The sequence below is a fragment of the Daucus carota genome, chromosome 3 (genome assembly GCF_001625215.2).
Source record: "Daucus carota subsp. sativus chromosome 3, DH1 v3.0, whole genome shotgun sequence".
Taxonomy (NCBI): domain Eukaryota; kingdom Viridiplantae; phylum Streptophyta; class Magnoliopsida; order Apiales; family Apiaceae; genus Daucus; species Daucus carota.
Genome location: NC_030383.2, coordinates 44,773,351 through 44,800,949, shown reverse-complemented (window position 1 = coordinate 44,800,949; position 27,599 = coordinate 44,773,351). Strand labels below are relative to the sequence as shown.

Sequence of the window (27,599 nt, the reverse complement as noted above, 5' to 3'; positions counted from 1 at the left end):
TTATAAAAAATAAATATTAAATAATGTGAAAGAATCATGTATATATATGAAAATTTTAAAATATAAAAATCAAAGCAACCAAAAAGTATTCCTTCCATCCCTATCATTTCTACACAGTTGTATATTATTGAACACGTATTGTAATTTATATATTAAATATAATTTTATAACTTATTTTTAGAGTCATCCGTTTTATAAATATTTAGATATTAATCTTTATTGGGAAAAAAATTCAGTTTTTATAAAATTATATTCTACAAAAAAAATTATAATATGATAAACATTAAAAACGTCCGTCCAAGATAAACATCTAACAGAGATAGTATAAAACGGCGGGACCAGGAGGATTTGTCTAGTGTGAATATATGGGTATGAAACGCAAGGAGATTATTAATGCCTGATACTGTAGGTGGTCGGTTGCCTAAACACACTATAATATATATGAACCTATGTGAGGCCTTGACAACGATTAATGGAAAGTGGCAGCATAGCTTGATTGCTTAAGCTTTATTAATGAAAAAAGAATACTGTATTATTTAAACCAATACCCTCTGATCATGGACAATTATTTGTCCTAACAAAATTAATTTATTCGATATGTAAACAGAAAGAATAGAAAGTGATAGCTTTGACGATTATGCATGATTATATATGGGCATACTCCGATATAAACCACTCAAATATAAACTAAAATACAAATTGATCTGATTAATTAGACTGTGACGAGTTTTGAACCGGGGATGGATCCTGAGATGGATCTAAGTGGAATCTAATAGGGTCGGGTGGGCTTAGTAGGACCATGGTGGAGCCAAGTTTTGGCTCTTAAGGAGCCTGTGCATGCAGGGTCTGTGCGGAGCCTTAGCGATGCTCTAGCGGGATAGGGTAGATCTTGTGGGAGTGAGGGTGAGACTTAGGTGAGTGATGACATACAGAGGGTGGTTGATGCCATATAGATAATGGGTGATGATGTGACGCCCCCAGATCCACATCCCGCAGATCTGGTCCGCCACTAAACATCTGGCTCAAAACAACACTCGAATTACATATTAATATTACATAATCCAACTCTTGCCCCACAAGTCCAGGGTCGCTTGTCTTACAACATTACTACCGAGTCCAACTTTATTACATAAATGGAAGTCTGATTTTAGACCATTATAATAACTATAGCTCGTACTAACAAGCAGCGTAGTCTAGCAGTCTCAGCTTGGGTGATGCGCCTTTTCCCTGCCTTTGCCAAAAACCCATTTCCGGGCGGTTCTCTTGAGTTGTGCCATATTCACTATTTACTGCTCAAAAAGAATAAAATAGATGCAAGAATGAGCAATTAAATTGCTCAGCAAGTCCACATAGAACAAAATAACAATCAACAGAATATGCACGTAAGGCATAAAAAACAATTCAAGTCAAAGCAACAAAGCAGCTACCGTCAAATGACAACACAAGTTCAAGTAAAGAAAACGCTGGTCTTCCACCTTTCGGTAACACTACATGGCTCGATCAGCACCATTTCGTGAATACCGTTCTCCTGTGTGACCTTTGCAGTCTGATCGTAACCGCACAAGACACACCTACCACTCTCATTTGCTAGCATAAGGGTTAACATTTGTAACCCTAAACTATCTGCCTTACCAGATAGTAAATTCAACTCTACCACGAATTTAAGAAATTCGTGTTGACCAGCTTGAACAGATTCCTCCGAATACAAGGAAATTCTCACAAACAAACACTACTCATCTTTACCAAAGAAGTGCGAACAATGCACCCTTTCAACAAAGATTACCCGAAGGTAGAAGTGAAGAATAATTAAAAGAATTAAATTCCAAAGAATAAGATGATCTCCAAAAAGGGAGTAAGTTAATTGTGGTGAGATCATCGCTGCCATGTATTCACTTCGAGTTTCAAAGATTCAGAATATTATCATTATAGGATTAGCTCATTCTCGAACAATGGGAGGGCTCGAATTATAGAAAGTGATCATATGTGAACAATATCTTTAAAGGCTTCAAAATGAAACGGAGACATTTTCTCAATTCACAATGGTACGAAATGAAATATTTCCACAATCAACACTTATCACAAAATTATGAAATAGACACGAAAAATTTCACGTCGAGACAAGGATAGTGAACTTGCCTGACATCCTTAGCTTGATAATATTCCAATTTATCACGTATAATCAGGCTTCGCCTTTCCAGGCAATAAATATTCTATATCACGCAAAATGATAATTTCAGTATACTCGTAAAAATAATGATCTTGACTCATTATTAACTTAAATCTATATAGCTCTCTATTTAAATAATATCTTGAGTTTTTAATTGATTATCTAATTCTTTTTATTGCACAGACTTCACTAAAATGTTATACTATCACTTTGCCCACTTTTACACAGGTATAACATTTGGACTAATGTAGTTACATTAAAATTATATAATACCCAATTCCCTTTCTTTTTATTCTCTTTCTTTTTATTCTCTTTCTTTTATTCTTAACTAATAACCCCAATTAAACCTTTAATATGCAAAATTCTATTATTTATTACCACGGTCTCCACTGACATTTGAATGATTCTTCCCCTAATATTAGATTTCTTCACTTTCTAAACAATTCAACTCATTCCTTATTAAATTCTTAAACACCAATTAGGATATTTATTAAATCTCAAATCTTATTCTCTCTTTAATTATACCTCTAAACATTCTTTTTAGCTCCGTTTTAATCGCTCAATATAATAAATCTAAAATAACTTCCCATCTATCCTATTTATCTCTCCTTTTAATATAAAACCAAATTCTTTTATAAATTCAAATTATTATATAATTTATTTCCTTTTATTAACCCAATTATCATAAGTCAATCATTTCTCTCCCATTATTTTCTTTTTAATTCACTCAAATCCATCCTTTTATATTTAATTCCCACATTTTATCAATTTTATTTGTTCTTATTAGCACTCTCACTTTTCAATTTACCAAAATATCCCCATCTTCCCCAAACTCACCTTTCTCCCTCATCCCTCATCCTACTCTTTTCTCTCTCTCTCTCTCTCTCTCCCCCCTCTTCCGCGTCTCCCTCGGTTCCTACCACTCAACGCCACCATCGGTGACCTCTCTCCGTCGCCACACACACACGGCTCACCCATCTCACCCACACAACACACACAAAACCCCCACCTCAATCTCTCTTTTCCCCTGCTGTCTCTCTTCTTCTCGACCTTCCCCTCCGTTTTAACATCGCCGTTACCCTCCGTCGGTGTCGCCGACGTGAGCTCCGGCCAGCCACCCCGCACACTTACTGCTCCGATGCCAACCACAATTCCAATAATCAACAACCATTAATTCAATACACTTCATATATAACCCCCAAATTGATTAAGAGCCCTAATTTAATATATGTATATTAGAATATATGTGTCAATGGATAGTAATCGCAGGTGGGGTTAGGAAAATGTGATATTAAAATGAATTTATATCTCATAAATGGTTAATTTAAGCTAAAAGGGAGATTAATACCTTAAAATAGATTTTGCAGATTTGATTCTCTTCTGGTCAAATCGCCAATACCTCCGTATTGCTTTTGTTTTGATAAAAGAAGTACTGACTAATTTCCTTGCTATTTATACAACATTTACTAATTACCATTAGTATTTAATCATACTTTAGCACTTGCTAATACTCCACTAATCACTTTTAATTTATTTGTTTACTTGGAGGCTACACAATTTTTCTTGGGCGTTACTCAGTAGCCTCGGGCTCCAAGTTTCGAAACTTGGGCTCAAGTCCCGCTACGTTAAAAATATTCCACGGCTTGGCTCGTTTATTCTCGTTTCGGTTTTTGTCCGACAAATATTTAAATATTTAAATATTTTACAAAAAGAATAAATAAATCAACTATTATTTATTTTAATATTTCTGATAAATTCCAAATATATATAAATAAATTATTTCGACTAGAATGTAGATTATTCACCGGTCAGTATATAAATAGATATCCGAGACTACTATATTCTTGTATAAACAAAACTCTCGTGTTCAATCTAAATATCGGACCCGCACAATATAACACCTCGTGTTTTCTCAAATCTTTTCTCAACTACAATGTTTTAATATTTTATAAATTAAATTAGAGAATAATATTGTAGCTCTTTCTACTCGATAATTAATTAAGCTTGTCAACTATTTTGTGTACCAGTGAGTATAATATTAATGAGTCATGAAATTTTATTAAAATTTCGTGTCTATTACTCATATTCATGAATATTCATATTGTTGACGCACGCATCTAATTAAATCACTGGCCAACATCAAATATTATGTACCGCACAATAATACACTTTAGAGTTTAACTTAATATTTCTGACATTGGAAATTAAATAAAATAATTTTTACGCTTTTGGTACTGGTAAATATTTCGGTTGTTACATTCTTCCCTCCTTTAAAGGATTCCGACCTCGGAATCATATTTGGTGCTGAAACAATTCCGAATATTTCTTTCTCATTTCGTTTTCTCACTCCATGTGACATCCTCTTCTAACTTCACTTTCTTATTTCTTAGTTCTTGAATCTTTGAATCTACAATCTCTACTGGTTTCGCTTCGTACGTTCGGTCCGATTGGATATTTATTGGCTCACAATTCAGAACATGACAATTATCAGTTTTGTAAGCTCTCAATACGTCGTGAATATGTTGTAAATCTGGGGGTAAAGCTAATTATTAAGAAACAGCTCTAACTTTCTCTAATATTTCAAATGACCCTATATAACTTACTTCTCTTCCCGAATCTAATTACTCCTTTCCAAGGCGACACTTTTAAAAGCATTTTTTTTCCTATATCAAATTCTTTCTCTTCTCTTTCTAACTTTGCATATTTCTTTTGTCTATCCAGAGCTGCAACTAGTCTCTTTCGTATCTTTTCAATTGATTGTTTAGTGTGTTGAACTAGTTCCGGCCCTATAATCTTTTATCTCCAACTTCATCCCACATAAGAGGTGATCTACACTGTCTGCCATATAATGCTTCATAAGGTGTCATTCCTATGCTAGAGTGATAGCTATTGTTGTCGCAAACTCTACTAAAGGTAAGTAATCATCCCAACTTCCTTTAAAATCCAAAGAACAAGCTCTTAACATATCTTCTATAGTCTGAATAGTTCTTTTACTTTGTCCATCAGTCTGAGGGTGATACTCAGTGCTCAGGTTAGGCTTAGTTCCAAAACATTAATTCTTGAAATGCTTGCCAAAATTCTCGATGTAAATCTTGCATCTCTATCCGACAAAATTTATACTAGTACTCCATGTTTCAACACGACTTCATTCATATATATATTTTACTAATCTTTCAGGGATATATTTCTCACTAATATGAAGAAAATAAGCAGATTTTGTCAATCTATCCATGATTATCCAAATAGTGTCTTGATTAGTTCTAGTCCTTGGTAAAGCTACTATGAAATCCATGGTGATGTGTTCACATTTTCATTCTGGGATATCTAATGGTTGCAACAATCCATTAGGTCATTGATGCTCAATTTTCACTTTCTGACAAGTCAAACATCTACTTACCCAATCAACGAATCATTTTTTTTTATATTAGGCCACCAATAGTTTCTCTTCAAATCTTGGTACATCTTAGTGCTTCCTGGGTGTATAGAATACCTTGACTCGTGAGCTTCACTCAAAATATCTCGTTTAAGATCTATTATGTTAGGAATCCAAATTCTATTAGCAAATCTCCTAATTCTTTTTTCATCTTTAAGACTTAAGTATTCATCGCCTGTCAATTCAGAATATCTCTCTTCAGTCATTAGTTCTTGACTCTTTTTTTTTCCTTTCTAGTAACTCTGGTGGTACTAACATCTCGTAAATCCTTCCGTCCTTATGCTTTGATCCTTAACTTTCAATCCCTTAATCAACTCTTTTGGTAAAGACATCATATTAAATTTTTTTCTTTCCAACTTAATGCATCAGCAATTACATTCGCTTTTCATAGGTGATAGTTAATCGTACAATCATACTCTTTTATTAATTCTAACCGTTTCTTTTTGTCTCAAATTCAGCTCTTTCTGAGTAAACAAGTATTTTAACTCTTATGATCCGTGAATATCTCACATTTCTTATCATACAAGTAATGTCACCAAATCTTTAAGGCAAATACTATAGTACCTAACTCTAGGTCATGGGCAGGGTATCTCAACTTGTAATCCATAAGTTGTCTTGAAGCATATGCTATCACCTTTTCCATATTGCATAAGAACACATCCTAGTCCCTTATGAGATAAATCACTATAGATCATAAAATTTCATGTCTCGTCAGGTAGAGTTAACATAAGGGCCATTTAAGTCGCTTCTTTAATTCCTGAAAATTCTCTTTGCACTTAAGGTCCATTCAAACTTCTTATCTTTCCTAGTCAACTTGGTCAAATAAATCGCAACCTTGGAGAAATCTTTTACGAATCTTTTATAATATCCTGCTAATCCAAGAGACTTCCCACTTCTATTGGGTCCTTAGTTTTTTATCAATTTGATATTTGCCTCAATCTTTGCGGGGTCTACCAATTTTTCGTTCTTGGAAACTATATGCCCTAATTACTGTACTTGCTTTATCAAAATTTCAAAAATTTTGCATATAACTTTTCTTTCCTCAAAATTTCCAAGTTATCCTAAGATACATGCTCTTCTTTTGTCTTTGAATAAATCAAAACATCATTGATAAATAATAATGAACTTTATCAAAATATTTCTTAAATATTCTATTCATAATATCTATAAAAGTTTCAGGGGCATTACCCAATCCAAATGACATCACTAAGAACTCATAATGTCCATATCAGGTCCCAAAAGCCGTCTTAGTACATTCTCAGACCCAATTCTTTAGCTGATGCTATACAGATCTCAAGTTAATCTTAAAAAGTAAGATGCTCTCTTTAATTGATTAAACAAATCATCAACCCTAGGTAAAGGGTCGACTTATTTAACTCTCGATAATCGATGTAACAATCCTCAAATTCGAGGGTCTGGATTTGATGTCTCCATATAAGTCCTTCTTGAAACACTTTTAAAAGAAAATTGTATTTTTGAAAAGAACAAAATCACAAAATTTGAAATCTGAGCATTTTGAAGAGAACTCAAAAGAAATAAGAATTATAAAACTTTCTTGGATATATTGGAAGTCTTTCACAGTGGTATATCATCGATCAATGATTTTTCAAACTAGCTTTCATTCGAATTAAAGGAATGACTGGGAGAATAATTTGATCAAATGAACTAAGTGTTGCGTGTCCAAATTAAGACACTACTAAAGGTTGTTAACCTTCTTGTAATTACAACACACACAAGTGATGGCGTCCCATCCAACTCCTATCACACAGACAGGAATACCTTGTGTCCCCTATAATTAGGGTTGTTCATCCCAATCAGATTGAAGAAATATCAAGGAAGATTTATCTCAAAGATTTGCTTTTGAATCGTTATCTCATAAATTGGACCAACCTGATCTACCATGATTACTTCTCAACATACTTCTTTCAAGGAATGCGAGCAATGCATCCTTTAATCACAAATCAAGGATTTTCAGTGGATAAAATCGGAAATAAGATCAAATATGGGATGATCTCTTAGAATTATTAGATTGATTGAGATCATCATTGTGGTATATATTTATTCCAATTCTCGAATATTAAATCATGAATCACAAAAGATTTTGTAACATCAAAGAAATATTGATTATTAGGAGCAGTCACTTCCGAACAAAGGAAGGACTCAAGATAAAGAATAAACTTCTCAGTTTTCAAGATGAGAGTTGATGCCAACTTGAGTTGAAATAGTGTGAAATGTAATATTATTCATAAATAGCGTATTCTACAGATCTTCTACTCAGGAAACGGGGATCTCCCTTGTAACGCGTTCGCGGTTTGCAAAGTTCTAAATCTTTGATTTCCTTCTATTTCACCTATATTTTCTGCTCGCGGTGTCTCTTATTTCACAAAAGGTTTCTTCACCCCATGAGTCTAACGTTTCCCTTTTTTTTTTTTTAATATATTTTGATTGTTTTACAGGAGTTTCTATTTTGATTGTTTTGCGAGGGTTTTTGTTTTCTATCGACAATCTCTCTGTTAAACAACTCATTATTGCCTCAACTATACAAGTTTTGTGCACTTAGTCGCATAGCTAGATTTCTTGTGAACGGTAACCCTACTCTGAATCCAGGGCTTTAAGCCCGACTGTAAATGTTTAGCTTTCTTTTCATCCGTATTTACTCGATGTGGAATAAATTTCGAAAGTTCAAACTTAGCTTCATGTTCAGCTATTAACATACTCCCTTGCTTAGTTTCTTGAAATTTGAGCTCTATATGACTCTCTTGTTTAAAAATATACTTCTCTAGGAATAACTTTGTAAACCTAGTCCATGATATCACACTAGACTCTTCTAGAACTTGCTTAGCTTCTCACCGATAATTAGCCTCTTTATTAAGTAGCAAAGATAGTTTTCCTTATCATCTTTTACACCAACTATTTCAACAATCTTTTCTATTTCTCTTAGCCATATCTTGGCTTCAACGGGATGTATAATCCCTTTAAACTCTTAGGGTTGCAAAAATTTGAAAGATTTGATTGGAAAGGTAGGTTTCGTAAGTTGACTCGAAAAAACTTCTTTCAGGATTGTTTTGAAAATTCCGGGTATGTTGTCAAGTGATTAAACAGAATTGGGTCTGGGTTGAAATCCAGGTGAAGCATTTGGTATTGATTCATCAACAGGATTGTCATTCAGGTTTGAATCCATCTTAATCTATAAGAGTAGACAAAACAGTTTAATAGGTTTCATCATTATACAAAATACAGGGTTTACCTAAAGGTACAACAAGGCGCAGTTTTGAAAAATACACAGTATAAAACTTTTGAAAATAGGTTGCCTATTTTGGTTGAAAAGACAAGCTGCATATTTTTGGAATTTTTTTTTTTTTTTTTAGAAACTTTAAAGGTTGCATCTTTTCTTTTGAAAACTCCAAAACTTCAGCAACTTGAACATTTCTCTTTTTAGAAACATTTAAAAACTATAAAGGTTGAACACATACCCTTTTTTTTTCCCTATAAGATTTCACATTGGACCATTGATGTAGCAAATGCAAGATAGTGACAGAAATGAAACAGGTTAAAAGTAGTTGACGACTGCAAGAATCATAGGGAATGTATAGACAAAGAAAGAGACACCAATATGACAACAAGATTGACCATCCTTCCCAAAATGGTCATAATATCCGAAACTTCTAGGGTACAAGTCATGTTATAGAAATATATCTGATCTGGTCATCACCCTACTACATCAAATCTAATCTGGACATCACTATACAAAAGATCACTTTATATAAATCTCTACTGCCAAAATGATCTACTGATCGAAACTGTAGCATTTGTATCTAAAGAAGCGCATGATCCTCTATTCCGATACTATATGGTGTCTTTAAATCCTCTAGATACATCATACACTATAACTGAGATACATACAGACTATATATCTCTCAAAAGTCAAAAAAACAAATCTATCATCCAAATATCTCTGAGACCCTATGTTGGAACTCAGAAAAGGCTCTATTTATCAGCATTGTAACAAGTTTAACATTTACATATCATGAGCTGGTGGAGGGTATCTCACTGATATCAGTACGGAGTCCCTTTAATATATAAATAGAATTCTTATACACAATCTCCATACAAAACACTCGGGTCAGAAATCCTGAACCCGCAGAGCAAACATAGGATCGTAAGATCCTGGAATCCCAAATCTAGAGTCATAAGCAGACTCTCTCAACAGCTGGTACTAATGGATCAAAGAAAGTGGCACATGGTTGCCACCTGATGGTACAGAAACTGGTGCATAGAAAGATTGTCTAATCTGACAAAGAGTGGCCCGAGGTGCAGAAACTGAAATAGTGGATATAAAAGTAAATGGTACACAAGTCTCTGACATGGTGGTAACAAGGAGTGTAACTCAAAATCGAGGTTCAGGTATGGTGTAAACACGGGTGTGACTACTCAAAGGTGTTATAGAAGCATTTCAAATTAAAAATGGCATAAAAGTCCCAAAATGACAATGATCAGAAGTATGTGTGGTAACAGGGCTATATGGAAGAGGTGTAAGCTCAAAATGTTGAAGCAAGTCTAAAATGGAGGGGTCCTCACTCTCAAAAATAGGTGGAGGAACAGTAGAAGTGTTAATCGAAAAGGAAGTGGTCAAAGTAGGAACATAAGTCATCTCAGGTAAGGATAGAAAGATATTTATCCAAGCACTCTTAGTGAACTCAAAAGATTCTCTATCCTTGATCTCCTCAGATACTAAGTTAATGATCTCAGGTGCCAGTGGCTCTAATATCTGTATAGGAGAATTCTCATACTCGATATCTATCATCTCAATCTTCGTCAATGGATCAAAATCAGAATCAGCCTCATAACCTGACATCTACACATTATATACAAAAATTACTCAAAGTTGCTCGGGGTTTATACATAAGCATATAACTTTATAGAGTCCATTGACTCTACTGGTTCGTATGTTCTTCTACATACATACATATAAATATATATTTCTATAGCGTCTACTAACCCTTTTGCTAAAAGTTTACTTGGCACGTATATACTATAACATACGGAGATTGGTTTAACTAAAGCATCCATCTTAAACTTCTTATCATTCTCGCTCGTCATATTCCTAGGGTTTCTCAAATCCTAAGGATATAACTACAGCTCTGATACCAAATCTGTGACGCCCCCAGATCCACATCCCGCAGATCTGGTCCGCCACTAAACATCTGGCTCAAAACAACACTCGAATTACATATTAATATTACATAATCCAACTCTTGCCCCACAAGTCCAGGGTCGCTTGTCTTACAACATTACTACCGAGTCCAACTTTATTACATAAATGGAAGTCTGATTTTAGACCATTATAATAACTATAGCTCGTACTAACAAGCAGCGTAGTCTAGCAGTCTCAGCTTGGGTGATGCGCCTTTTCCCTGCCTTTGCCAAAAACCCATTTCCGGGCGGTTCTCTTGAGTTGTGCCATATTCACTATTTACTGCTCAAAAAGAATAAAATAGATGCAAGAATGAGCAATTAAATTGCTCAGCAAGTCCACATAGAACAAAATAACAATCAACAGAATATGCACGTAAGGCATAAAAAACAATTCAAGTCAAAGCAACAAAGCAGCTACCGTCAAATGACAACACAAGTTCAAGTAAAGAAAACGCTGGTCTTCCACCTTTCGGTAACACTACATGGCTCGATCAGCACCATTTCGTGAATACCGTTCTCCTGTGTGACCTTTGCAGTCTGATCGTAACCGCACAAGACACACCTACCACTCTCATTTGCTAGCATAAGGGTTAACATTTGTAACCCTAAACTATCTGCCTTACCAGATAGTAAATTCAACTCTACCACGAATTTAAGAAATTCGTGTTGACCAGCTTGAACAGATTCCTCCGAATACAAGGAAATTCTCACAAACAAACACTACTCATCTTTACCAAAGAAGTGCGAACAATGCACCCTTTCAACAAAGATTACCCGAAGGTAGAAGTGAAGAATAATTAAAAGAATTAAATTCCAAAGAATAAGATGATCTCCAAAAAGGGAGTAAGTTAATTGTGGTGAGATCATCGCTGCCATGTATTCACTTCGAGTTTCAAAGATTCAGAATATTATCATTATAGGATTAGCTCATTCTCGAACAATGGGAGGGCTCGAATTATAGAAAGTGATCATATGTGAACAATATCTTTAAAGGCTTCAAAATGAAACGGAGACATTTTCTCAATTCACAATGGTACGAAATGAAATATTTCCACAATCAACACTTATCACAAAATTATGAAATAGACACGAAAAATTTCACGTCGAGACAAGGATAGTGAACTTGCCTGACATCCTTAGCTTGATAATATTCCAATTTATCACGTATAATCAGGCTTCGCCTTTCCAGGCAATAAATATTCTATATCACGCAAAATGATAATTTCAGTATACTCGTAAAAATAATGATCTTGACTCATTATTAACTTAAATCTATATAGCTCTCTATTTAAATAATATCTTGAGTTTTTAATTGATTATCTAATTCTTTTTATTGCACAGACTTCACTAAAATGTTATACTATCACTTTGCCCACTTTTACACAGGTATAACATTTGGACTAATGTAGTTACATTAAAATTATATAATACCCAATTCCCTTTCTTTTTATTCTCTTTCTTTTTATTCTCTTTCTTTTATTCTTAACTAATAACCCCAATTAAACCTTTAATATGCAAAATTCTATTATTTATTACCACGGTCTCCACTGACATTTGAATGATTCTTCCCCTAATATTAGATTTCTTCACTTTCTAAACAATTCAACTCATTCCTTATTAAATTCTTAAACACCAATTAGGATATTTATTAAATCTCAAATCTTATTCTCTCTTTAATTATACCTCTAAACATTCTTTTTAGCTCCGTTTTAATCGCTCAATATAATAAATCTAAAATAACTTCCCATCTATCCTATTTATCTCTCCTTTTAATATAAAACCAAATTCTTTTATAAATTCAAATTATTATATAATTTATTTCCTTTTATTAACCCAATTATCATAAGTCAATCATTTCTCTCCCATTATTTTCTTTTTAATTCACTCAAATCCATCCTTTTATATTTAATTCCCACATTTTATCAATTTTATTTGTTCTTATTAGCACTCTCACTTTTCAATTTACCAAAATATCCCCATCTTCCCCAAACTCACCTTTCTCCCTCATCCCTCATCCTACTCTTTTCTCTCTCTCTCTCTCTCTCTCCCCCCTCTTCCGCGTCTCCCTCGGTTCCTACCACTCAACGCCACCATCGGTGACCTCTCTCCGTCGCCACACACACACGGCTCACCCATCTCACCCACACAACACACACAAAACCCCCACCTCAATCTCTCTTTTCCCCTGCTGTCTCTCTTCTTCTCGACCTTCCCCTCCGTTTTAACATCGCCGTTACCCTCCGTCGGTGTCGCCGACGTGAGCTCCGGCCAGCCACCCCGCACACTTACTGCTCCGATGCCAACCACAATTCCAATAATCAACAACCATTAATTCAATACACTTCATATATAACCCCCAAATTGATTAAGAGCCCTAATTTAATATATGTATATTAGAATATATGTGTCAATGGATAGTAATCGCAGGTGGGGTTAGGAAAATGTGATATTAAAATGAATTTATATCTCATAAATGGTTAATTTAAGCTAAAAGGGAGATTAATACCTTAAAATAGATTTTGCAGATTTGATTCTCTTCTGGTCAAATCGCCAATACCTCCGTATTGCTTTTGTTTTGATAAAAGAAGTACTGACTAATTTCCTTGCTATTTATACAACATTTACTAATTACCATTAGTATTTAATCATACTTTAGCACTTGCTAATACTCCACTAATCACTTTTAATTTATTTGTTTACTTGGAGGCTACACAATTTTTCTTGGGCGTTACTCAGTAGCCTCGGGCTCCAAGTTTCGAAACTTGGGCTCAAGTCCCGCTACGTTAAAAATATTCCACGGCTTGGCTCGTTTATTCTCGTTTCGGTTTTTGTCCGACAAATATTTAAATATTTAAATATTTTACAAAAAGAATAAATAAATCAACTATTATTTATTTTAATATTTCTGATAAATTCCAAATATATATAAATAAATTATTTCGACTAGAATGTAGATTATTCACCGGTCAGTATATAAATAGATATCCGAGACTACTATATTCTTGTATAAACAAAACTCTCGTGTTCAATCTAAATATCGGACCCGCACAATATAACACCTCGTGTTTTCTCAAATCTTTTCTCAACTACAATGTTTTAATATTTTATAAATTAAATTAGAGAATAATATTGTAGCTCTTTCTACTCGATAATTAATTAAGCTTGTCAACTATTTTGTGTACCAGTGAGTATAATATTAATGAGTCATGAAATTTTATTAAAATTTCGTGTCTATTACTCATATTCATGAATATTCATATTGTTGACGCACGCATCTAATTAAATCACTGGCCAACATCAAATATTATGTACCGCACAATAATACACTTTAGAGTTTAACTTAATATTTCTGACATTGGAAATTAAATAAAATAATTTTTACGCTTTTGGTACTGGTAAATATTTCGGTTGTTACAGATGATGTCGTTTAGATATAGAAACTCTTGATTTATACTTTAGTTTGTATTTTATTGGTTTATATTTGAGCAATTGCATATATATCTATATCTATACTATACTATTAAAGTCGAAAGATTAAAAGTTTGGTCGGTCGGTACTTGGGCCTTATGGGCTTTTTATATAATCAATTACTAAAAATTTTGTCCCCGGTACTTGGCATTAAAACTATTATCTTTTATATATTTTTTAACTAAAAAATTTAAATTTTTTAAAATAACATTGGACAACATAGCAATTATCTTTTTTAACTAAAACACGTTATCTTTTTCAAATTTTTAACTAAAAAACCCATCTATACTTCTATACTATACTATTAAAGCCGAAACATTAAAAGTTTGGTCAGTCAGTACGCGGGCTTTTATACGGACTTTTATAATTAACGGGCTTCAAACAAAATTAGTGGGCTTCAAATAAAATATAAACAAATCAAAACATAAAACAAATATACGATCAAAACATAAAACAAATATAAAACCTATTTGACTATACCAAAACTAAAGTCAAAACTTAAAAAAAATACTATATCTATATTATTATACTATTAAAGCCGAAACATTGAAAGTTTAGTCGGTCGGTACTTGGCCCGAAATATGGGCCTATCTATATAATCAATTATCCTTTTAACTAAAATATATCATCTTTTTATATTTTCTAACTAAAAAATCTCAATCTTCTAGAATAACATCGAACAATATAGTAATTTAATTATAACATATTATCTTTTTTAGATTTTCTAACTAAAAAAACCTATCTTCTAATTAACACGGGCAACATATATATAAAAATATAATGTTATTATATATATTACTAATAAATAACCGATGATATTTTTCAACCAAAATACATTAACATTATTTTTAAATTCTCTGATGATCTTATTTTAAAAAGTAATTTATCAATTCATGATATACTATACATTATCATATTATTAAAGCCGAGACAAGAAAAGTTCAGTTGGTCGGTCGATCTGTCTCTCGAGTTTGGTGAGCCGGTTGGTATTTAAATTCATAATATGTTATAATATTTTTTTTATTATCTATTAAATTATTAAAGCTGAAACATTGAGGTTTGGTTGGTCGGTCGGTCGGTCGATCGGTACTTTGGGCTGAAAAATAAAAAATATTATAACCGTCCGTGCATTGCACGGGTTATAAGCTAGTATATATATATAAGAAGAGGAACCAAATAAAAAAAATTAAGTTACAAACATGCAAACTTTTTTTTGAGTTTTTATTATTCTCTAAGCGTGTCAATCCTTAGAAAGTATTCATGTTGAAAATTATTGAAAAAAATCACAATTTTTAAAATAACCGCATAAACAAATCGGGCATTCAACACACTTATAAATGGGGTTCAACATCGAGCGTTGAACACTAATTATCATTGTGTTGAATATATTTATAGAGATGCTAAACTATACCTTTGGATTTGATTATAGTCTACAATCATAAATATTGGTTATATAATGCGTTTAACTTAATTTTTACATTAAAAAATTAATTTATGTACTTCTACAACACAATTTCAACCGATGTTCAACAAAATATGTTAAAAAATGTTGAGGGCAAATTATATATGTGTTAAACGCATAATTTATTTATATGTTTTTTTAGTAAAATAGCAATGATTTTCAATTCAACATGAATACTTTATATAACTAATAATTAACATATACGAAAAATAAAAAAAATAAAAAATTTGTAACTTTGTACCAGAATCCCTCTTTTATATATATATATATATATATATATATATATATATATATATATATATATATATATATATATTGTAAGTTATAGTTATAATATCTAATTTTTAAATTTAATTATATTTATCTTTGATGAAGTGGCGATGATTAATTGATATGTGAATATTAATTTACAATATAAGTTTTTATTTTCTAAAAAAAGTTCAATTTTTCCACATCGGATCGAACTGAAATACAATATTTCATCTGATTCGGCCCGAAAAATGAAAATTCAATTTTTGGTCAATTTGGTTCAGATCGATTTTGAATCGAATCGACCGAATACTCATCCCTACCATAAATATATGATTTTGAGGAATATTGTTAAAAAATCCACTCTGGCAATGTTCTAATCATTCTCCAGATTTTTAGTATCCACTTTTCGTTCCTCAGAAATAGGTAATGGCTAACTCATTTCTTCTATAATTTTTTATGATTAAATATTCATTCTCATTTCCCACCTTTGCATACTCTTTCCCACATTTTTTAGCACTATTTTTGCGAATAGATTTCAAGTTTAATAATACTATAATAATAACTGGAAACATATAAAAAAAAGTTATTATAGGAATTATTATTCAATACAGTCATTAATTTCCAAATTTAAATTTTTTAGTATATTAGAAGTAAGAACTAGTTAAATTATACTCATTATGTATTTAGAGATGGACACAGAGATGGACACGGCCGGAGACGTCCTAATCGTTGTTTTATTATTGAATAATTGTAGGTGGTAGTGCTGTATATACGTGATACACCTGCGCAGCTGGATGATTAGATCAAACAAAGTGTAAAAGAAATGAAGTAGTATGATTTTAGGACTACGAATAGCCGTTGTTAGAACTACAAAGTCAAAATTTAGGTGGCGACAAAAGTTGAAAGGGATAGTCCAGTGTGTATTGAATTCATTGTATGCGACAATCTCTTCCGTTAATCATGCGGGTAAATAAAACAGCAAAAATCTAATGTCATAGGCTTTCATGTCGTAAATGGCGTTTGACTTTTAAAGACTAAATTAGTAAAATCAAGTAAGCTTGTTCACACCTGATAATTACTCGTGAAAGTCTGTCAGTCACTCTGCCTCTAGAGAATGTAATAAATTCAGCCTCACTCAACTGTATAATCACATTTCGTCCCAGAAATTTTGGATTAACATTATACAACCATTCCTAATCTGTGTCCGGTTAGCAACTAGGAAGTAAAGATGCTACCTCATATGTGACCTGAATTCATTAACCCCGAAACTAGGATAGAAAGTTTACTACGCAGCTCTGCTTACATTTCTTATATAAACGAAAGAGGCAAGTGAAAAGGAAAGTATGAGAGCTACTACACAATCTTGATAGCAATAAAAGTTTATCAGCTTCCACAAGTTATGGAATTGAAGTAAAGCCTACAGGATTAAATCCACCAAAAACAATTTAATTTGAAATTGATAAGGCTCACACTATTACTTCAATCGTTCAAAATTAGACCAGCACTAGTCACATATAGACATAATAAATTCACATCTGAACTTGAAAGTAATTCCATCAGCTACATCCTTTGCACACAATCAACCATCAACAAGCACAGAACCATGTTCAAGGATTAGACGATGGGTGGATACTGTTTAGCTTGCTGGCGAACCCTTTTTTTGTACTCCACAGTATCCTGCACAGGTGACATGACTCGGTACATATTAAATCAACTCAGATTCAAAACACCATTAGTCATGACTGATAGTTTTGAAATAACTCACTCAGCCTCAGAGCCCATAGTGATTTTATACGTAAACACCGCATGTAGAACATTTTCTATTTTCTAAAAACCAAAACCATTTTCATACAAGTCTTACATTTACACTTTAATTCTTCTATTCTGTGTTTCTGCATCTTTTTATGTGCCGATTCTTTGCTACTTTATAAACATATATATCAATGTATATCACCAACCAGTCATTCTACTAGATATCTACCAACTGCCCTTTCTTACATGTAATATTAATAGTAGATGGTCAGTACCCCGCTTTAACTTCCTTGACAATGGTGGATCCAACAGACTGGAAGCATAGATGGACCCCACAACAAACTGATTACTGAAAACTATTATGTAAACTCAAACAAGAAGCTGTATGATTTTCTAATACTGCTGACAAGTTTTGCGACCATTAGAGCAAGTCCAACAATGTTCTAGTTCAAGCCTTAAATATAATATAAAAATTTATGTACTAGTAATTTAGGATATATTTAACCAAGTTCAACTCCAACAATGTGCTTTATCCTCACTATATATTTAATATTCTATTATTAAAGGTTTTCTTCCATCATTAAAGGATGATATAAAGTAGAGAGAGAAAGAGAGTGTGTATAATAATTTATTATAAAATATAAGATAGGGCAAAGCAAGAGGTGACAAAACATAAGGTTTGAATAGATTGTCCTTGTGATATAAGGCATCACTAGGACATTGTTGGATCAACTTTTCTTATCAAATGCCCTAAATTATAACTTAGGACATCATATAAGGCATCCCTTGGACTTGCTCTTGGTAGTATAATAGTAAAAGGAAATAACTGAAACTAAAAGTTAATTTAACAACACATCCCAGCATATATACTTATGTAAACTTGCTGAATTAAAGGGTACGGGGGTAGGTTAATGAACTGTATGTGGACCGTATCAAGAGAGAATTAATCATAAAACTACATAGAGTGCACCAACTCCTACCCAACAGTATCTAACTATCTAAGACTTCGATGAATAAAAGACGTGACCTAATGAAACAATATATGTAACATAAGACACTAGGCTCCTACCTGAATAAATAGATGATATCCTTCAGTCTGCGCAGGATCTGCAGGATTGGGTTGGTCCAACAAATCTTGAATTCCAACCAAAATCTGCTTCACGGTAATAGCAGGTCTCCATCCCTACACACAAATACATCAATCAAATTCTAGTTATCACAGCACTCTTCCGAATTTGATTAGCATATGTTAAGGTACATGTACTTACACTGTCTTCATTGAGGATTGATAAGCATACAGTTCCAGATGGATACACATTAGGATGAAAAAATCCCTGGGGAAATTTACATTTCGGAGGTTTGCTGGGGTAATCTTCACTAAATAGGAGAGTAAGAGGATAGAAACCACCCTCCCAGTCAGTCTGCAACCATTAGTAGTTAAAAATGATACTATCAATTAAAATGCAATAAAACACAGTAGAATCAATAAATTTCTAGTTATGTTCATATAATTATATAAACTTGCAGTGCAGAAGGAACTTTTTTTTAATTTTTTTTACCATATTACATAACAATGCACACAATGCTATTATATTACAACTCATAATCTTACTTACGGATGGTGATTCCACAATTCTGTTCATTCCCAAAGCACAAAAGCTACGATATGTGGTAATATACAAAGTAATGAAGTATAACCCTAGACTATAATTTTCAGAAATTAATGTCATTATGTTAGAAGAGAATGCAATCTAAGCTAATGCATGCCTATAAACACAGACTGACGTGACATGTCACGGAGTATATATTGCCTAGACTTCAGGACAGAGGAGAGGTGAACTTTATCTTAGCTCATTACTTCTATAGCATATATGCCCAGCCATTTCCTTACCTGCATGCCATTTTGTTAGCTCACTCATCAGCCAGATTGCCACTATACAGAATATCACAATGAGTGTAAAATTCTGCTTGAAACCCTTTATAAATGTTCACAATGCGGCTTACCTCACCCTCTAGCAGGATAGGAATAAGATTTTCATTCTGCCTTCCAGTAAATAAGCAGACTACAAAGTCTTACTGTAATGATGTTATGGAGTTGATAGAAAAATTATACCTACCCTAACCACAACATTCCTGTCAGCTGCTATAATCTTCATAACTATGACACAATTTCATACTATAGAGCATTGATAAATCGATCTAAGGGGGCGCCTAAGCCAACACCTCAACTCAAAGGGCGGCTTTCTAAGCATTTGATCAGAAAAACATTCTAAATCAGGATCGAGTGGTCACTCTGTCAAAATTAAGCAACTCAGAAATGTGGGACAACTTGTAAATCGAAGATTTAGTGAATTAAAACCAATACGAAAGATAAACATGGATGTATGAACCGCAAAACACCCACTATATCAGGGCTTCTCAACTGCAAAAGGGAGATAAAACTATGGATCACAACCCATGAAAAGTGACCTAATTCAATATTCAATAATATTCCAATAATCAAGTCTAAGATAATGTGGGGGTTCACAATGCTTAAATAGGGAATAAAGACGCTACTAATAAAACCTGATGGACTATTGCCTGTAATAATTGGGTTTTATTTTAAATAAACCACTTATTTAATTAATTCCTAACCCCACATATAAAACATATAGAGAAAAACATTTTTTACCTGCAGAATAAATATACTTAAACTAATTAATAACATATGCATAAATTCTTTATTTCCATTCCCCATCAAGAAAAGGCTGGGCTAGTTGGCCAAAAAAAGTTTCAATCTGATACAAGATACAACTCTGAATAAGTATGGGTCACGGTTGTGGTAAGGGTAAAGATGTTATGGTTGAAGAACACTCACCATGTGTGAATTTAATAAGTCGATTTATAAAGATTGTTGAAAGTAATGGAGTTGCGGTGGTATATAGATTCAGTGGTCCAAGAGACAAGAGCTGTATAACTCTGTCAACATGTTATGTTTATAAAGGGAGGAGAATTTTAAAGAGATAAGGATGAGGGTGAGACCAATAGGATATAAATTGAGGAGACTAGGAAGGGAGGAAATGATTAGGATTAGCAAACAGCCAGTTCGGTTTTAAACCGAAACTACAATTCTTTTTGGAAGGGAAAAAGTTTGGACACTCCATTTAGATTTGAGAATAAACCAAATTTAAAACAAAAATAAAAAATTGCTAAGATGAATAGATAAGCTATCTACTGATTTCTGCAAGCAACATACCAGGACAGCAAGGCTGCAACAGCAATCACGGCAAATTCAAATAAACTGATAGTAATTTTACACGAATGGGATACTGTCTATACCCCACATCTGTTCTTCAAGCAAAAGCAGGTACCATCAGACTAAATTTTAAAGCAAACTCAATCGGAATGGTGGGTACTATTATATATGTTTCAGTTCTCTAAAGGCCAAACAAAATCATAAACAAAGTAAAACAAAAGGGTAGTTTTAGACCTAGTGGTAAGGGCTTCCAAGGTCCTTGGTTCAACTCTCGCTCACACAGAAAACTATTATCGAAAACAACACAATTTCTGTAAGAAGACCCCCATTGATAACATAATTTGCAAAATATAACCTAGAACCAAAAAAAAACAAAAAACAAATCTGCCACCTCGTAACAAAGTATAAAAAAATTAAAGCAAAATCCAGAACGATAAGAAATGAAGAAAGGAAGTATCAAAAACAATATTATCAAAGAAACGAAGTATGAAAGAGCAATCACCAAATAAATAAAGTATCAAATAATTACATTACTTGAAAAATAACAATATAGAAGAAAAGGAACTCAGGTAAGCAAATGTAGACAGCAGCACAAAGAATGATGTGGTAATGAGATATGCTTAATTCTTAAGTGTGAGGTGTCTACTGAGTACTCATTAATGTCCATAAAATAGACATATTGTCATATTAACATATAGAGTATGATACAGTAGAGACCGGAGCACTACTTATAACAAGAACCTAGGAACTCTAGTTCTAAACCACTGAAAAGGAAAAAAAACCAACTGCGATAAGTTTTGATGATGCGAAACTGATTTTTAGTTATTTTACAGAATATTCTCAGCTTCATAGTATCAAAATGATCCTCTGTTTAACCAAAGCCTCAATATATGCTGTATGAATTGTACAAAACTTCATTAGTTTCGGCTGGACCAAACTTGTTTGTAAGTGATTACCCATCTTCTCTTGCATGATTTGTTATATGGTATAGGCTTGTCACACTACGCCAAGATGCTATTAAAAAACCATGCACTTTTATAGTACAGGTAAGGCTTTCAGAATAAATTTTTTTGGAGAAACCCGTATAAACTTACAGCAATGAACTTTATTCCCCCCTCCCCCCTTCTCAGGTTCTACAAGTTGAGGCATCCTATTCTTTTCTTAAAGGTAACTCCTTTAGCTTACAATTGATCAAGAATATTTCTCAATTACAATTTTTTTTAATTAAAGAGTAATTTCTAATAGAAACACTAAATCCATCTTCAATGAAGCTCTCATCGACACAGTCACCACACAAAGGACTTCAATCTGTCCGCGTTCCAATCCGATCACTCATTCAGAAAGCCCAACATACGACACACATTTGCTAATATCCAGTGCCCTCCATACAAAACATAACAATAAAAACAAACACTGAGAGAACTAAATCATAACATACAACCAATAACACAGCAATCATCAATAGGGTAAAAAGAACCAAGAAACTTTCAACGCCTAATACAACATCATAATTATCACTATAATATTTTCTCAATATCATAAACACAACAGTTTGAAAAATGAGCAAGTAGACAAACCCCGGGCTTGCCAGGAATAGTGCAGTGCCAGACCATCAAATTCATGGAACCATCAGGGAGTGCCTCTGGCTTTGCAACAAAACCCTAATTTAAAACACACAGTCAATTTCACACACACAAGTCTAATAATTAAAAACCCTAATAATTTGAGGGGGAAAAAAGGAAGGAAAAGAAGAAAGAAAAGGGGTGAATCTAAAACATACATGAGGGTGATTCTTCCGCCACGATTTGCGTTCCTCGGCAAGACGACCGCGAGCGATTCCACCAGACATGCTCACTCTGTGTCTGTGTGTTCAAGGGAAATAATACAGTGGAGCAGCCGTCTGTTCTGTATATATAGTATTATTCTGCAATGTATCCGGAGTTAAAATTGAATAAAGGGTTTATTAAATTTTAGCAATTAGTTTTTTTAAAAAATATATATAATTGTTTATAATTATTTTGATTAAGGCTATAATTGGTTTGGGAGATAAGACTATTTTATTTAATACTTTATTTGGCGTAAAAATTACGCGGGGAATATTTGCAAGTCCGGTTGCTGTGCAGCATGTCACCTACTCACCGTACCATGCCTCCTTTTCATTTTCTCTCTTCTCAATCTTTCTCAAGGTAAAATAAGGAAAGGACCCATTTTAGTAGGTAAAAGGTTCTGATAAACGTAAATTCATTGTTTTTTCTAATGGTATAACTTCTTTTTTTTAAATACACAGTGGATATAACTTTTGAATTTGGTACTCTCATTTTTTCTAATATAATATACAGTGGATATAACTTTTGAATTTGGTTTCGTTTTGGCCACAAAAGATATCTTCATTAACGTCTAATTTAGTAATTTGTGAAAGATTTTAAGGATCTGGCCATTATTGCATGTCCAGAATATAGTGATCAAAGTTTGACATAGAGGCCAGGCCACCAGGAGCAGGGTCCAGAAGAGGCCGGTCAGTGGGAGTAAGTTTTGTGCTTCAACAAAAGTTGGACGAAGCCTTGAACCTGGGAAGGGGTCACATAAGAAAATATAGAAAAATTGAAAAAGATAAAGGACAAGAAATATGGCGAAAAATGATCTTTGCCCTTTGATTTGTTCATGCCTACATGGGAATGAAAACATGGTCCCGCCCCAATCAATCAAAAAGCTCGTTCAGGCAATAATAATAGATAATCATAAAAGTTTTAATTTTCACCAATCTGATTCATCAAGCATGAACCAAGCTGAACCAAAAGAGAAAGCTGGTTACCAAGCAACAGAACGCCATCATCCCACAACAAATACTATTTAATTTCAAGATCTATACATGAAGGGCAAAAAACATGAATTTCCTTTCAATTGTGCAGTACACGTGGTTCATGTTCTTAATACGTATGGGCCCAAACATGGAGCCTTTCCTTCGACTTCTCTCAGCACATCAAAATCACAGAGATATTAACTTCATCATCCAAGATCTATAGGAAGTAGAAGACCTGAGTATCCCTTCTGCAATATGTAACCGACAGAACTCAAGCAGTAGCCATAAATATCAGTCCAAGTAGCTCCAGCATTTGGCCCCAAAAGTGCTCAGGCTTAGGAATATTATAAACTTAACAATACTGTAATAATACCAATCAGCCTCATGCCCAGCACATTCCACACATGTGCAACTGTACAGTTAGTCGATTCTCGATTCTATTTGTTTCTAGATTCCTAATTTCGTTTTGACCTAATCAGAGCGCTATATATATTCTATATAGCCTTCTGTTCCAGTATCCTCTATCAGTGCATTTTCCTTGATCTCCTGTATCGTTTTTACCACTTGCCTCATTGTTGGTCGCTGTTCTGGTGATGTCAAACTACATATACTGGCAACCTCAACAAGCATCTGTAGCAACTTATCTTCTCCCCCATCATCCTCTCTCATTGCCCTGACCCAATTCGCCATATCAGCTGGCATGAGATATGGATGCTGTGATGGAGGTTTACCTGTCAATAGCTCCAGCAAGAGAATGCCAAATGAATATACGTCTGAGCTTGTGGTAGCTTGACGGCTGGATTTGCGTATCTCTGGAGCTTTACAGCTATCAGAATTCAGATCTTCACTTGGTGCAGAAATCGCAAGTACGGAAAGACAATAGTCTGTGAGACAAGCTTCAAAATCTGAACCAAGGAGGATATTGGACGACTTAAGATTGCCATGAACGAGCCTTGATGCTTGGTGGATGTAGGCTAGTCCCAGAGCAACATCTTCTGCTATTTTTAAGCAGGATGTCCAATGCAGTGGTTTGGCCCTTGATGATCTTGAACCTATTCCACAGCCACAATCTAATTAGTTGCAACTCAGTAGCAAAATATCAAAGCAAACAATTCAAATAGTTTGACCTAACTGAAGCAATGGCATCTGATATATACATTACTACATATTTACCGCAATGTAGCTAATATGAATTATAATTCACATACCAACTCCAAACTGATCTAACAAATTATCTTTTGGCACCGGATAAACAAATAAATAGTTTTTGTATTAACAATCATGTAAACACATGACCACATGCCAAAACCACTGGTAGCCATAGGGCAGTGCTACATGCAATCCAAGAAGTCCATCTTCACAAAAAGTAGAGGACATACGATATTAAAACTATTGGTGCAAACATCCTTACTTATGTTTGATTATTTAGTAGTGTCAATTGCGATGTGAATTTATTATTCTACATATTGTGATGTTTATTATTTATATATGAATTTACTATATAATGGCTCTTAATAAACCAGCTTAATGTCATATCTTTCTATATTACAAAAAGTATAACTATATTTGACATATCAAGTACATGAGAAATTAACTAAGTATCCATTGCAAAAATGTCATAGACCATATTTATTGGCAATTGGATAGATATACTATAGTCAATAAGTGGTGATCATCAAAGGTTCACAAAAGTAAATCAACAAGCACATAATTATCATATGGAATCCGAACTTTCAATACGTAATGCTGTAATGGCCAATCTAGACAGCAAAAGCAAGGATTGGTGTTTTACAGCATCAAAAATTCAAAAGGACTTAGATAAAGTACTTTATGAGAGCAGAAAGCCATCAACCTTAAACAAAAGTCAGCACAAACTAGTAACCATACACTAATAATCATAAGCAAATGACTAATAGATGAACTATTTCTATGCTTACTAGATATTGCACCAACTGATTTAAGTCCACTAAGCTTGCCAAACCATGTGGTGAAAGCATCTCTTACTTTCACGGGGCCAAGTTAAAAGAATTGAATCCAACACTGTGATTGTCGTTGAGTGTGGAAGTGGGGACTGGGAACCATATTAAAAGTTGCGCGCACAACGACACATTACTATTTGCAAATAGACCCAATGCTCAATGCTTAGTTACCAAGTTTATTCACAAAGTCAAGATGCATAACCAAAATGTACTGTGGAATTGTGAACTAATATTAAAAGTTGTACACATTATTAATTACTATTTGCATGGAGTAACTCAGTGACTTAATATCAATAACACTGATTTTTTTTCTAATCAAAGACTTGAGATCAGAATCAGAAATTACCATGAATGAGATTGTTTAAACTACCATTCGGCTGGTAATCATAGATAATCAACCTCTCTTGCTTAGCCTGAAAATAAGCCCTGACCGGCACCAAATTGGGATGTCGCAGCCCTCCCACTGCCTCCAAGTGCCTCTCAAAGACCTCACCACTAGTAACCGCAGTCTTCCCTGCATCTAGCCTCTTCACAGTCACCGTAAGCTGATTATCCATAACAGCCTTATAAGTAGTTCCAATACTACCTCTCCCTAACAACTCAGCTGAAGCTCGCATTAGCTGCTCTAAACTACAAAATGGCGTCTCTCCATCACAAAAAATTAAATTCCCACTCTTCTCGCGCCTTGCCACTCCTACTTTCTTTTGCACAACCTGTAACTCACTACCTATCACCTGCACTGCATTTGTTCTGCCACTCGAATCTGCATTCACATTCTCATTCTCAACCTCCTCAAAACTTGTTGATTTACATTCGACTTGCTGTCGTCTCTGATTTTTAAAGTAAGCTAATGCACTTAAAATCGCTGCAATTAGAATTAGCACTCCAATAACAAACCCTAGAATAACACCTGTTTTGTTGTGCTTTTTCGAAGACGGAGGCGACAAAATCACTCCTTGTTCATTTTGTAGAAAAGGCGAAGGCGGAGAAGCATTATCTCCGCCCTCGCCACCCGAATCGAAAAACGGAGAACTCGTCGACCGACAAATCTTATTAAGAATCTTACCGCACAAGTTAGGGTTAAACAAAAACGAAGACCTGCTAAATCTAGAGAGAGTCGGCGTAACAGGAATAGCTCCGGTGAGATTATTCCCGGAGACATCAAAGACGTCGAGTAACGACTGGTTTAGCGGCGGAATAGAGCCGTTGAACCGGTTCCAGTTAAGCCGGAGCGAGTAGAGCCGGTCTAACAAAGTCAGGTTCACTGGAAGTGAACCGGAGAGGTTGTTATGCGAGAGGTCGAGAAAAATGAGGCGGTGAAGAGAGACTAAACTCACCGGAAAGTTACCTGAAAACGAGTTGTGATGAAGAAAGAGAGTTTTGAGGTTAACGAGTTGAGCGAGTTGAGGAATCGGACCGGTGAGCGAGTTGTTCGGCAAACTCAGGACTCGGAGCTGGTTAAGATTGGACAATGTGTTTGGCGGGAAAGTGCCGCCGAGTTTGAACGAGTTGAGGACCAAGCGAACGACTCGGCCTTGAGCGCATTTGACGCCGCGCCACTGGCAGTAGTTGACGGAGTCACGGAGAGTGTAGTTGAGTTTGTTGTGTGCGTCGGCTGCGGTTTTGAAAGCGAAAAGAGCGTCGGCGTCGTTGGACAGTGGTGACTGGGCGGTGAGGAGAGGGACTAAGAGGAGGAGCAGGAAAATGCGGTGGCGCGTCATTTGAAGATGCGTGTCAGAGTGACAGTTGGTTTTGAATAAGCAGAGGGCTCACTGGGTTTAGTGTAGTACTCTAGTGTTTTAGTACTGCTGTGGAAATGGGAAAAAGGGAAGACTAGGGGGTGTGATGCGGAGCA

General features: G+C 34.3%; 2 protein-coding genes and 1 long non-coding RNA gene across 3 annotated transcripts; all 3 read right to left on the bottom strand.

The window, feature by feature from the left end:
* Window positions 1–1,018: 1,018 nt before the first annotated feature.
* Window positions 1,019–14,170, bottom strand: LOC135151217 (uncharacterized). Its single transcript, XR_010289822.1, has 5 exons — window positions 13,303–14,170; window positions 11,924–11,997; window positions 3,516–11,076; window positions 2,137–2,210; window positions 1,019–1,289 (listed from the first exon to the last, which is right to left on the bottom strand). It is a non-coding gene; the product is annotated as an uncharacterized LOC135151217 (long non-coding RNA).
* A 3,138-nt stretch (window positions 14,171–17,308) lies between these two features.
* LOC108214726 (SUMO-conjugating enzyme SCE1) lies at window positions 17,309–22,931 on the bottom strand. The gene is made up of 5 exons (XM_017386886.2): window positions 22,746–22,931; window positions 22,543–22,626; window positions 18,999–19,151; window positions 18,800–18,913; window positions 17,309–17,655 (listed from the first exon to the last, which is right to left on the bottom strand). Exons 1-5 carry the CDS (start codon window positions 22,812–22,814, stop codon window positions 17,593–17,595), a joined length of 483 nt encoding a protein of 160 aa, XP_017242375.1. The 5' UTR covers window positions 22,815–22,931; the 3' UTR covers window positions 17,309–17,592.
* A 732-nt stretch (window positions 22,932–23,663) lies between these two features.
* On the bottom strand, window positions 23,664–27,599 carry LOC108215180 (probable inactive receptor kinase At5g67200). Its single transcript, XM_017387563.2, has 2 exons — window positions 26,091–27,599; window positions 23,664–24,817 (listed from the first exon to the last, which is right to left on the bottom strand). The coding sequence occupies exons 1-2, from the start codon at window positions 27,463–27,465 to the stop codon at window positions 24,249–24,251; spliced, it is 1,944 nt and encodes a 647-aa protein (XP_017243052.2). The 5' UTR covers window positions 27,466–27,599; the 3' UTR covers window positions 23,664–24,248.

Bases quoted from the DNA above. Each gene is read 5' to 3' on its own strand.
- LOC108214726 (XM_017386886.2), bottom strand. From the start codon at position 22,814: ATGTCTGGTGGAATCGCTCGCGGTCGTCTTGCCGAGGAACGCAAATCG. The intron at 22,627-22,745 runs GTATGTTTTAGA...GTTTTAAATTAG, and splicing joins GGCGGAAGAATCACCCTCAT to GGTTTTGTTGCAAAGCCAGA. The intron at 19,152-22,542 runs GTTTGTCTACTT...TAATGGTTGCAG, and splicing joins CTATTCCTGGCAAGCCCGGG to ACTGACTGGGAGGGTGGTTT.
- LOC108215180 (XM_017387563.2), bottom strand. From the start codon at position 27,465: ATGACGCGCCACCGCATTTTCCTGCTCCTCCTCTTAGTCCCTCTCCTC. The intron at 24,818-26,090 runs GTAATTTCTGAT...GCTGTGGAATAG, and splicing joins TTTAAACAATCTCATTCATG to GTTCAAGATCATCAAGGGCC.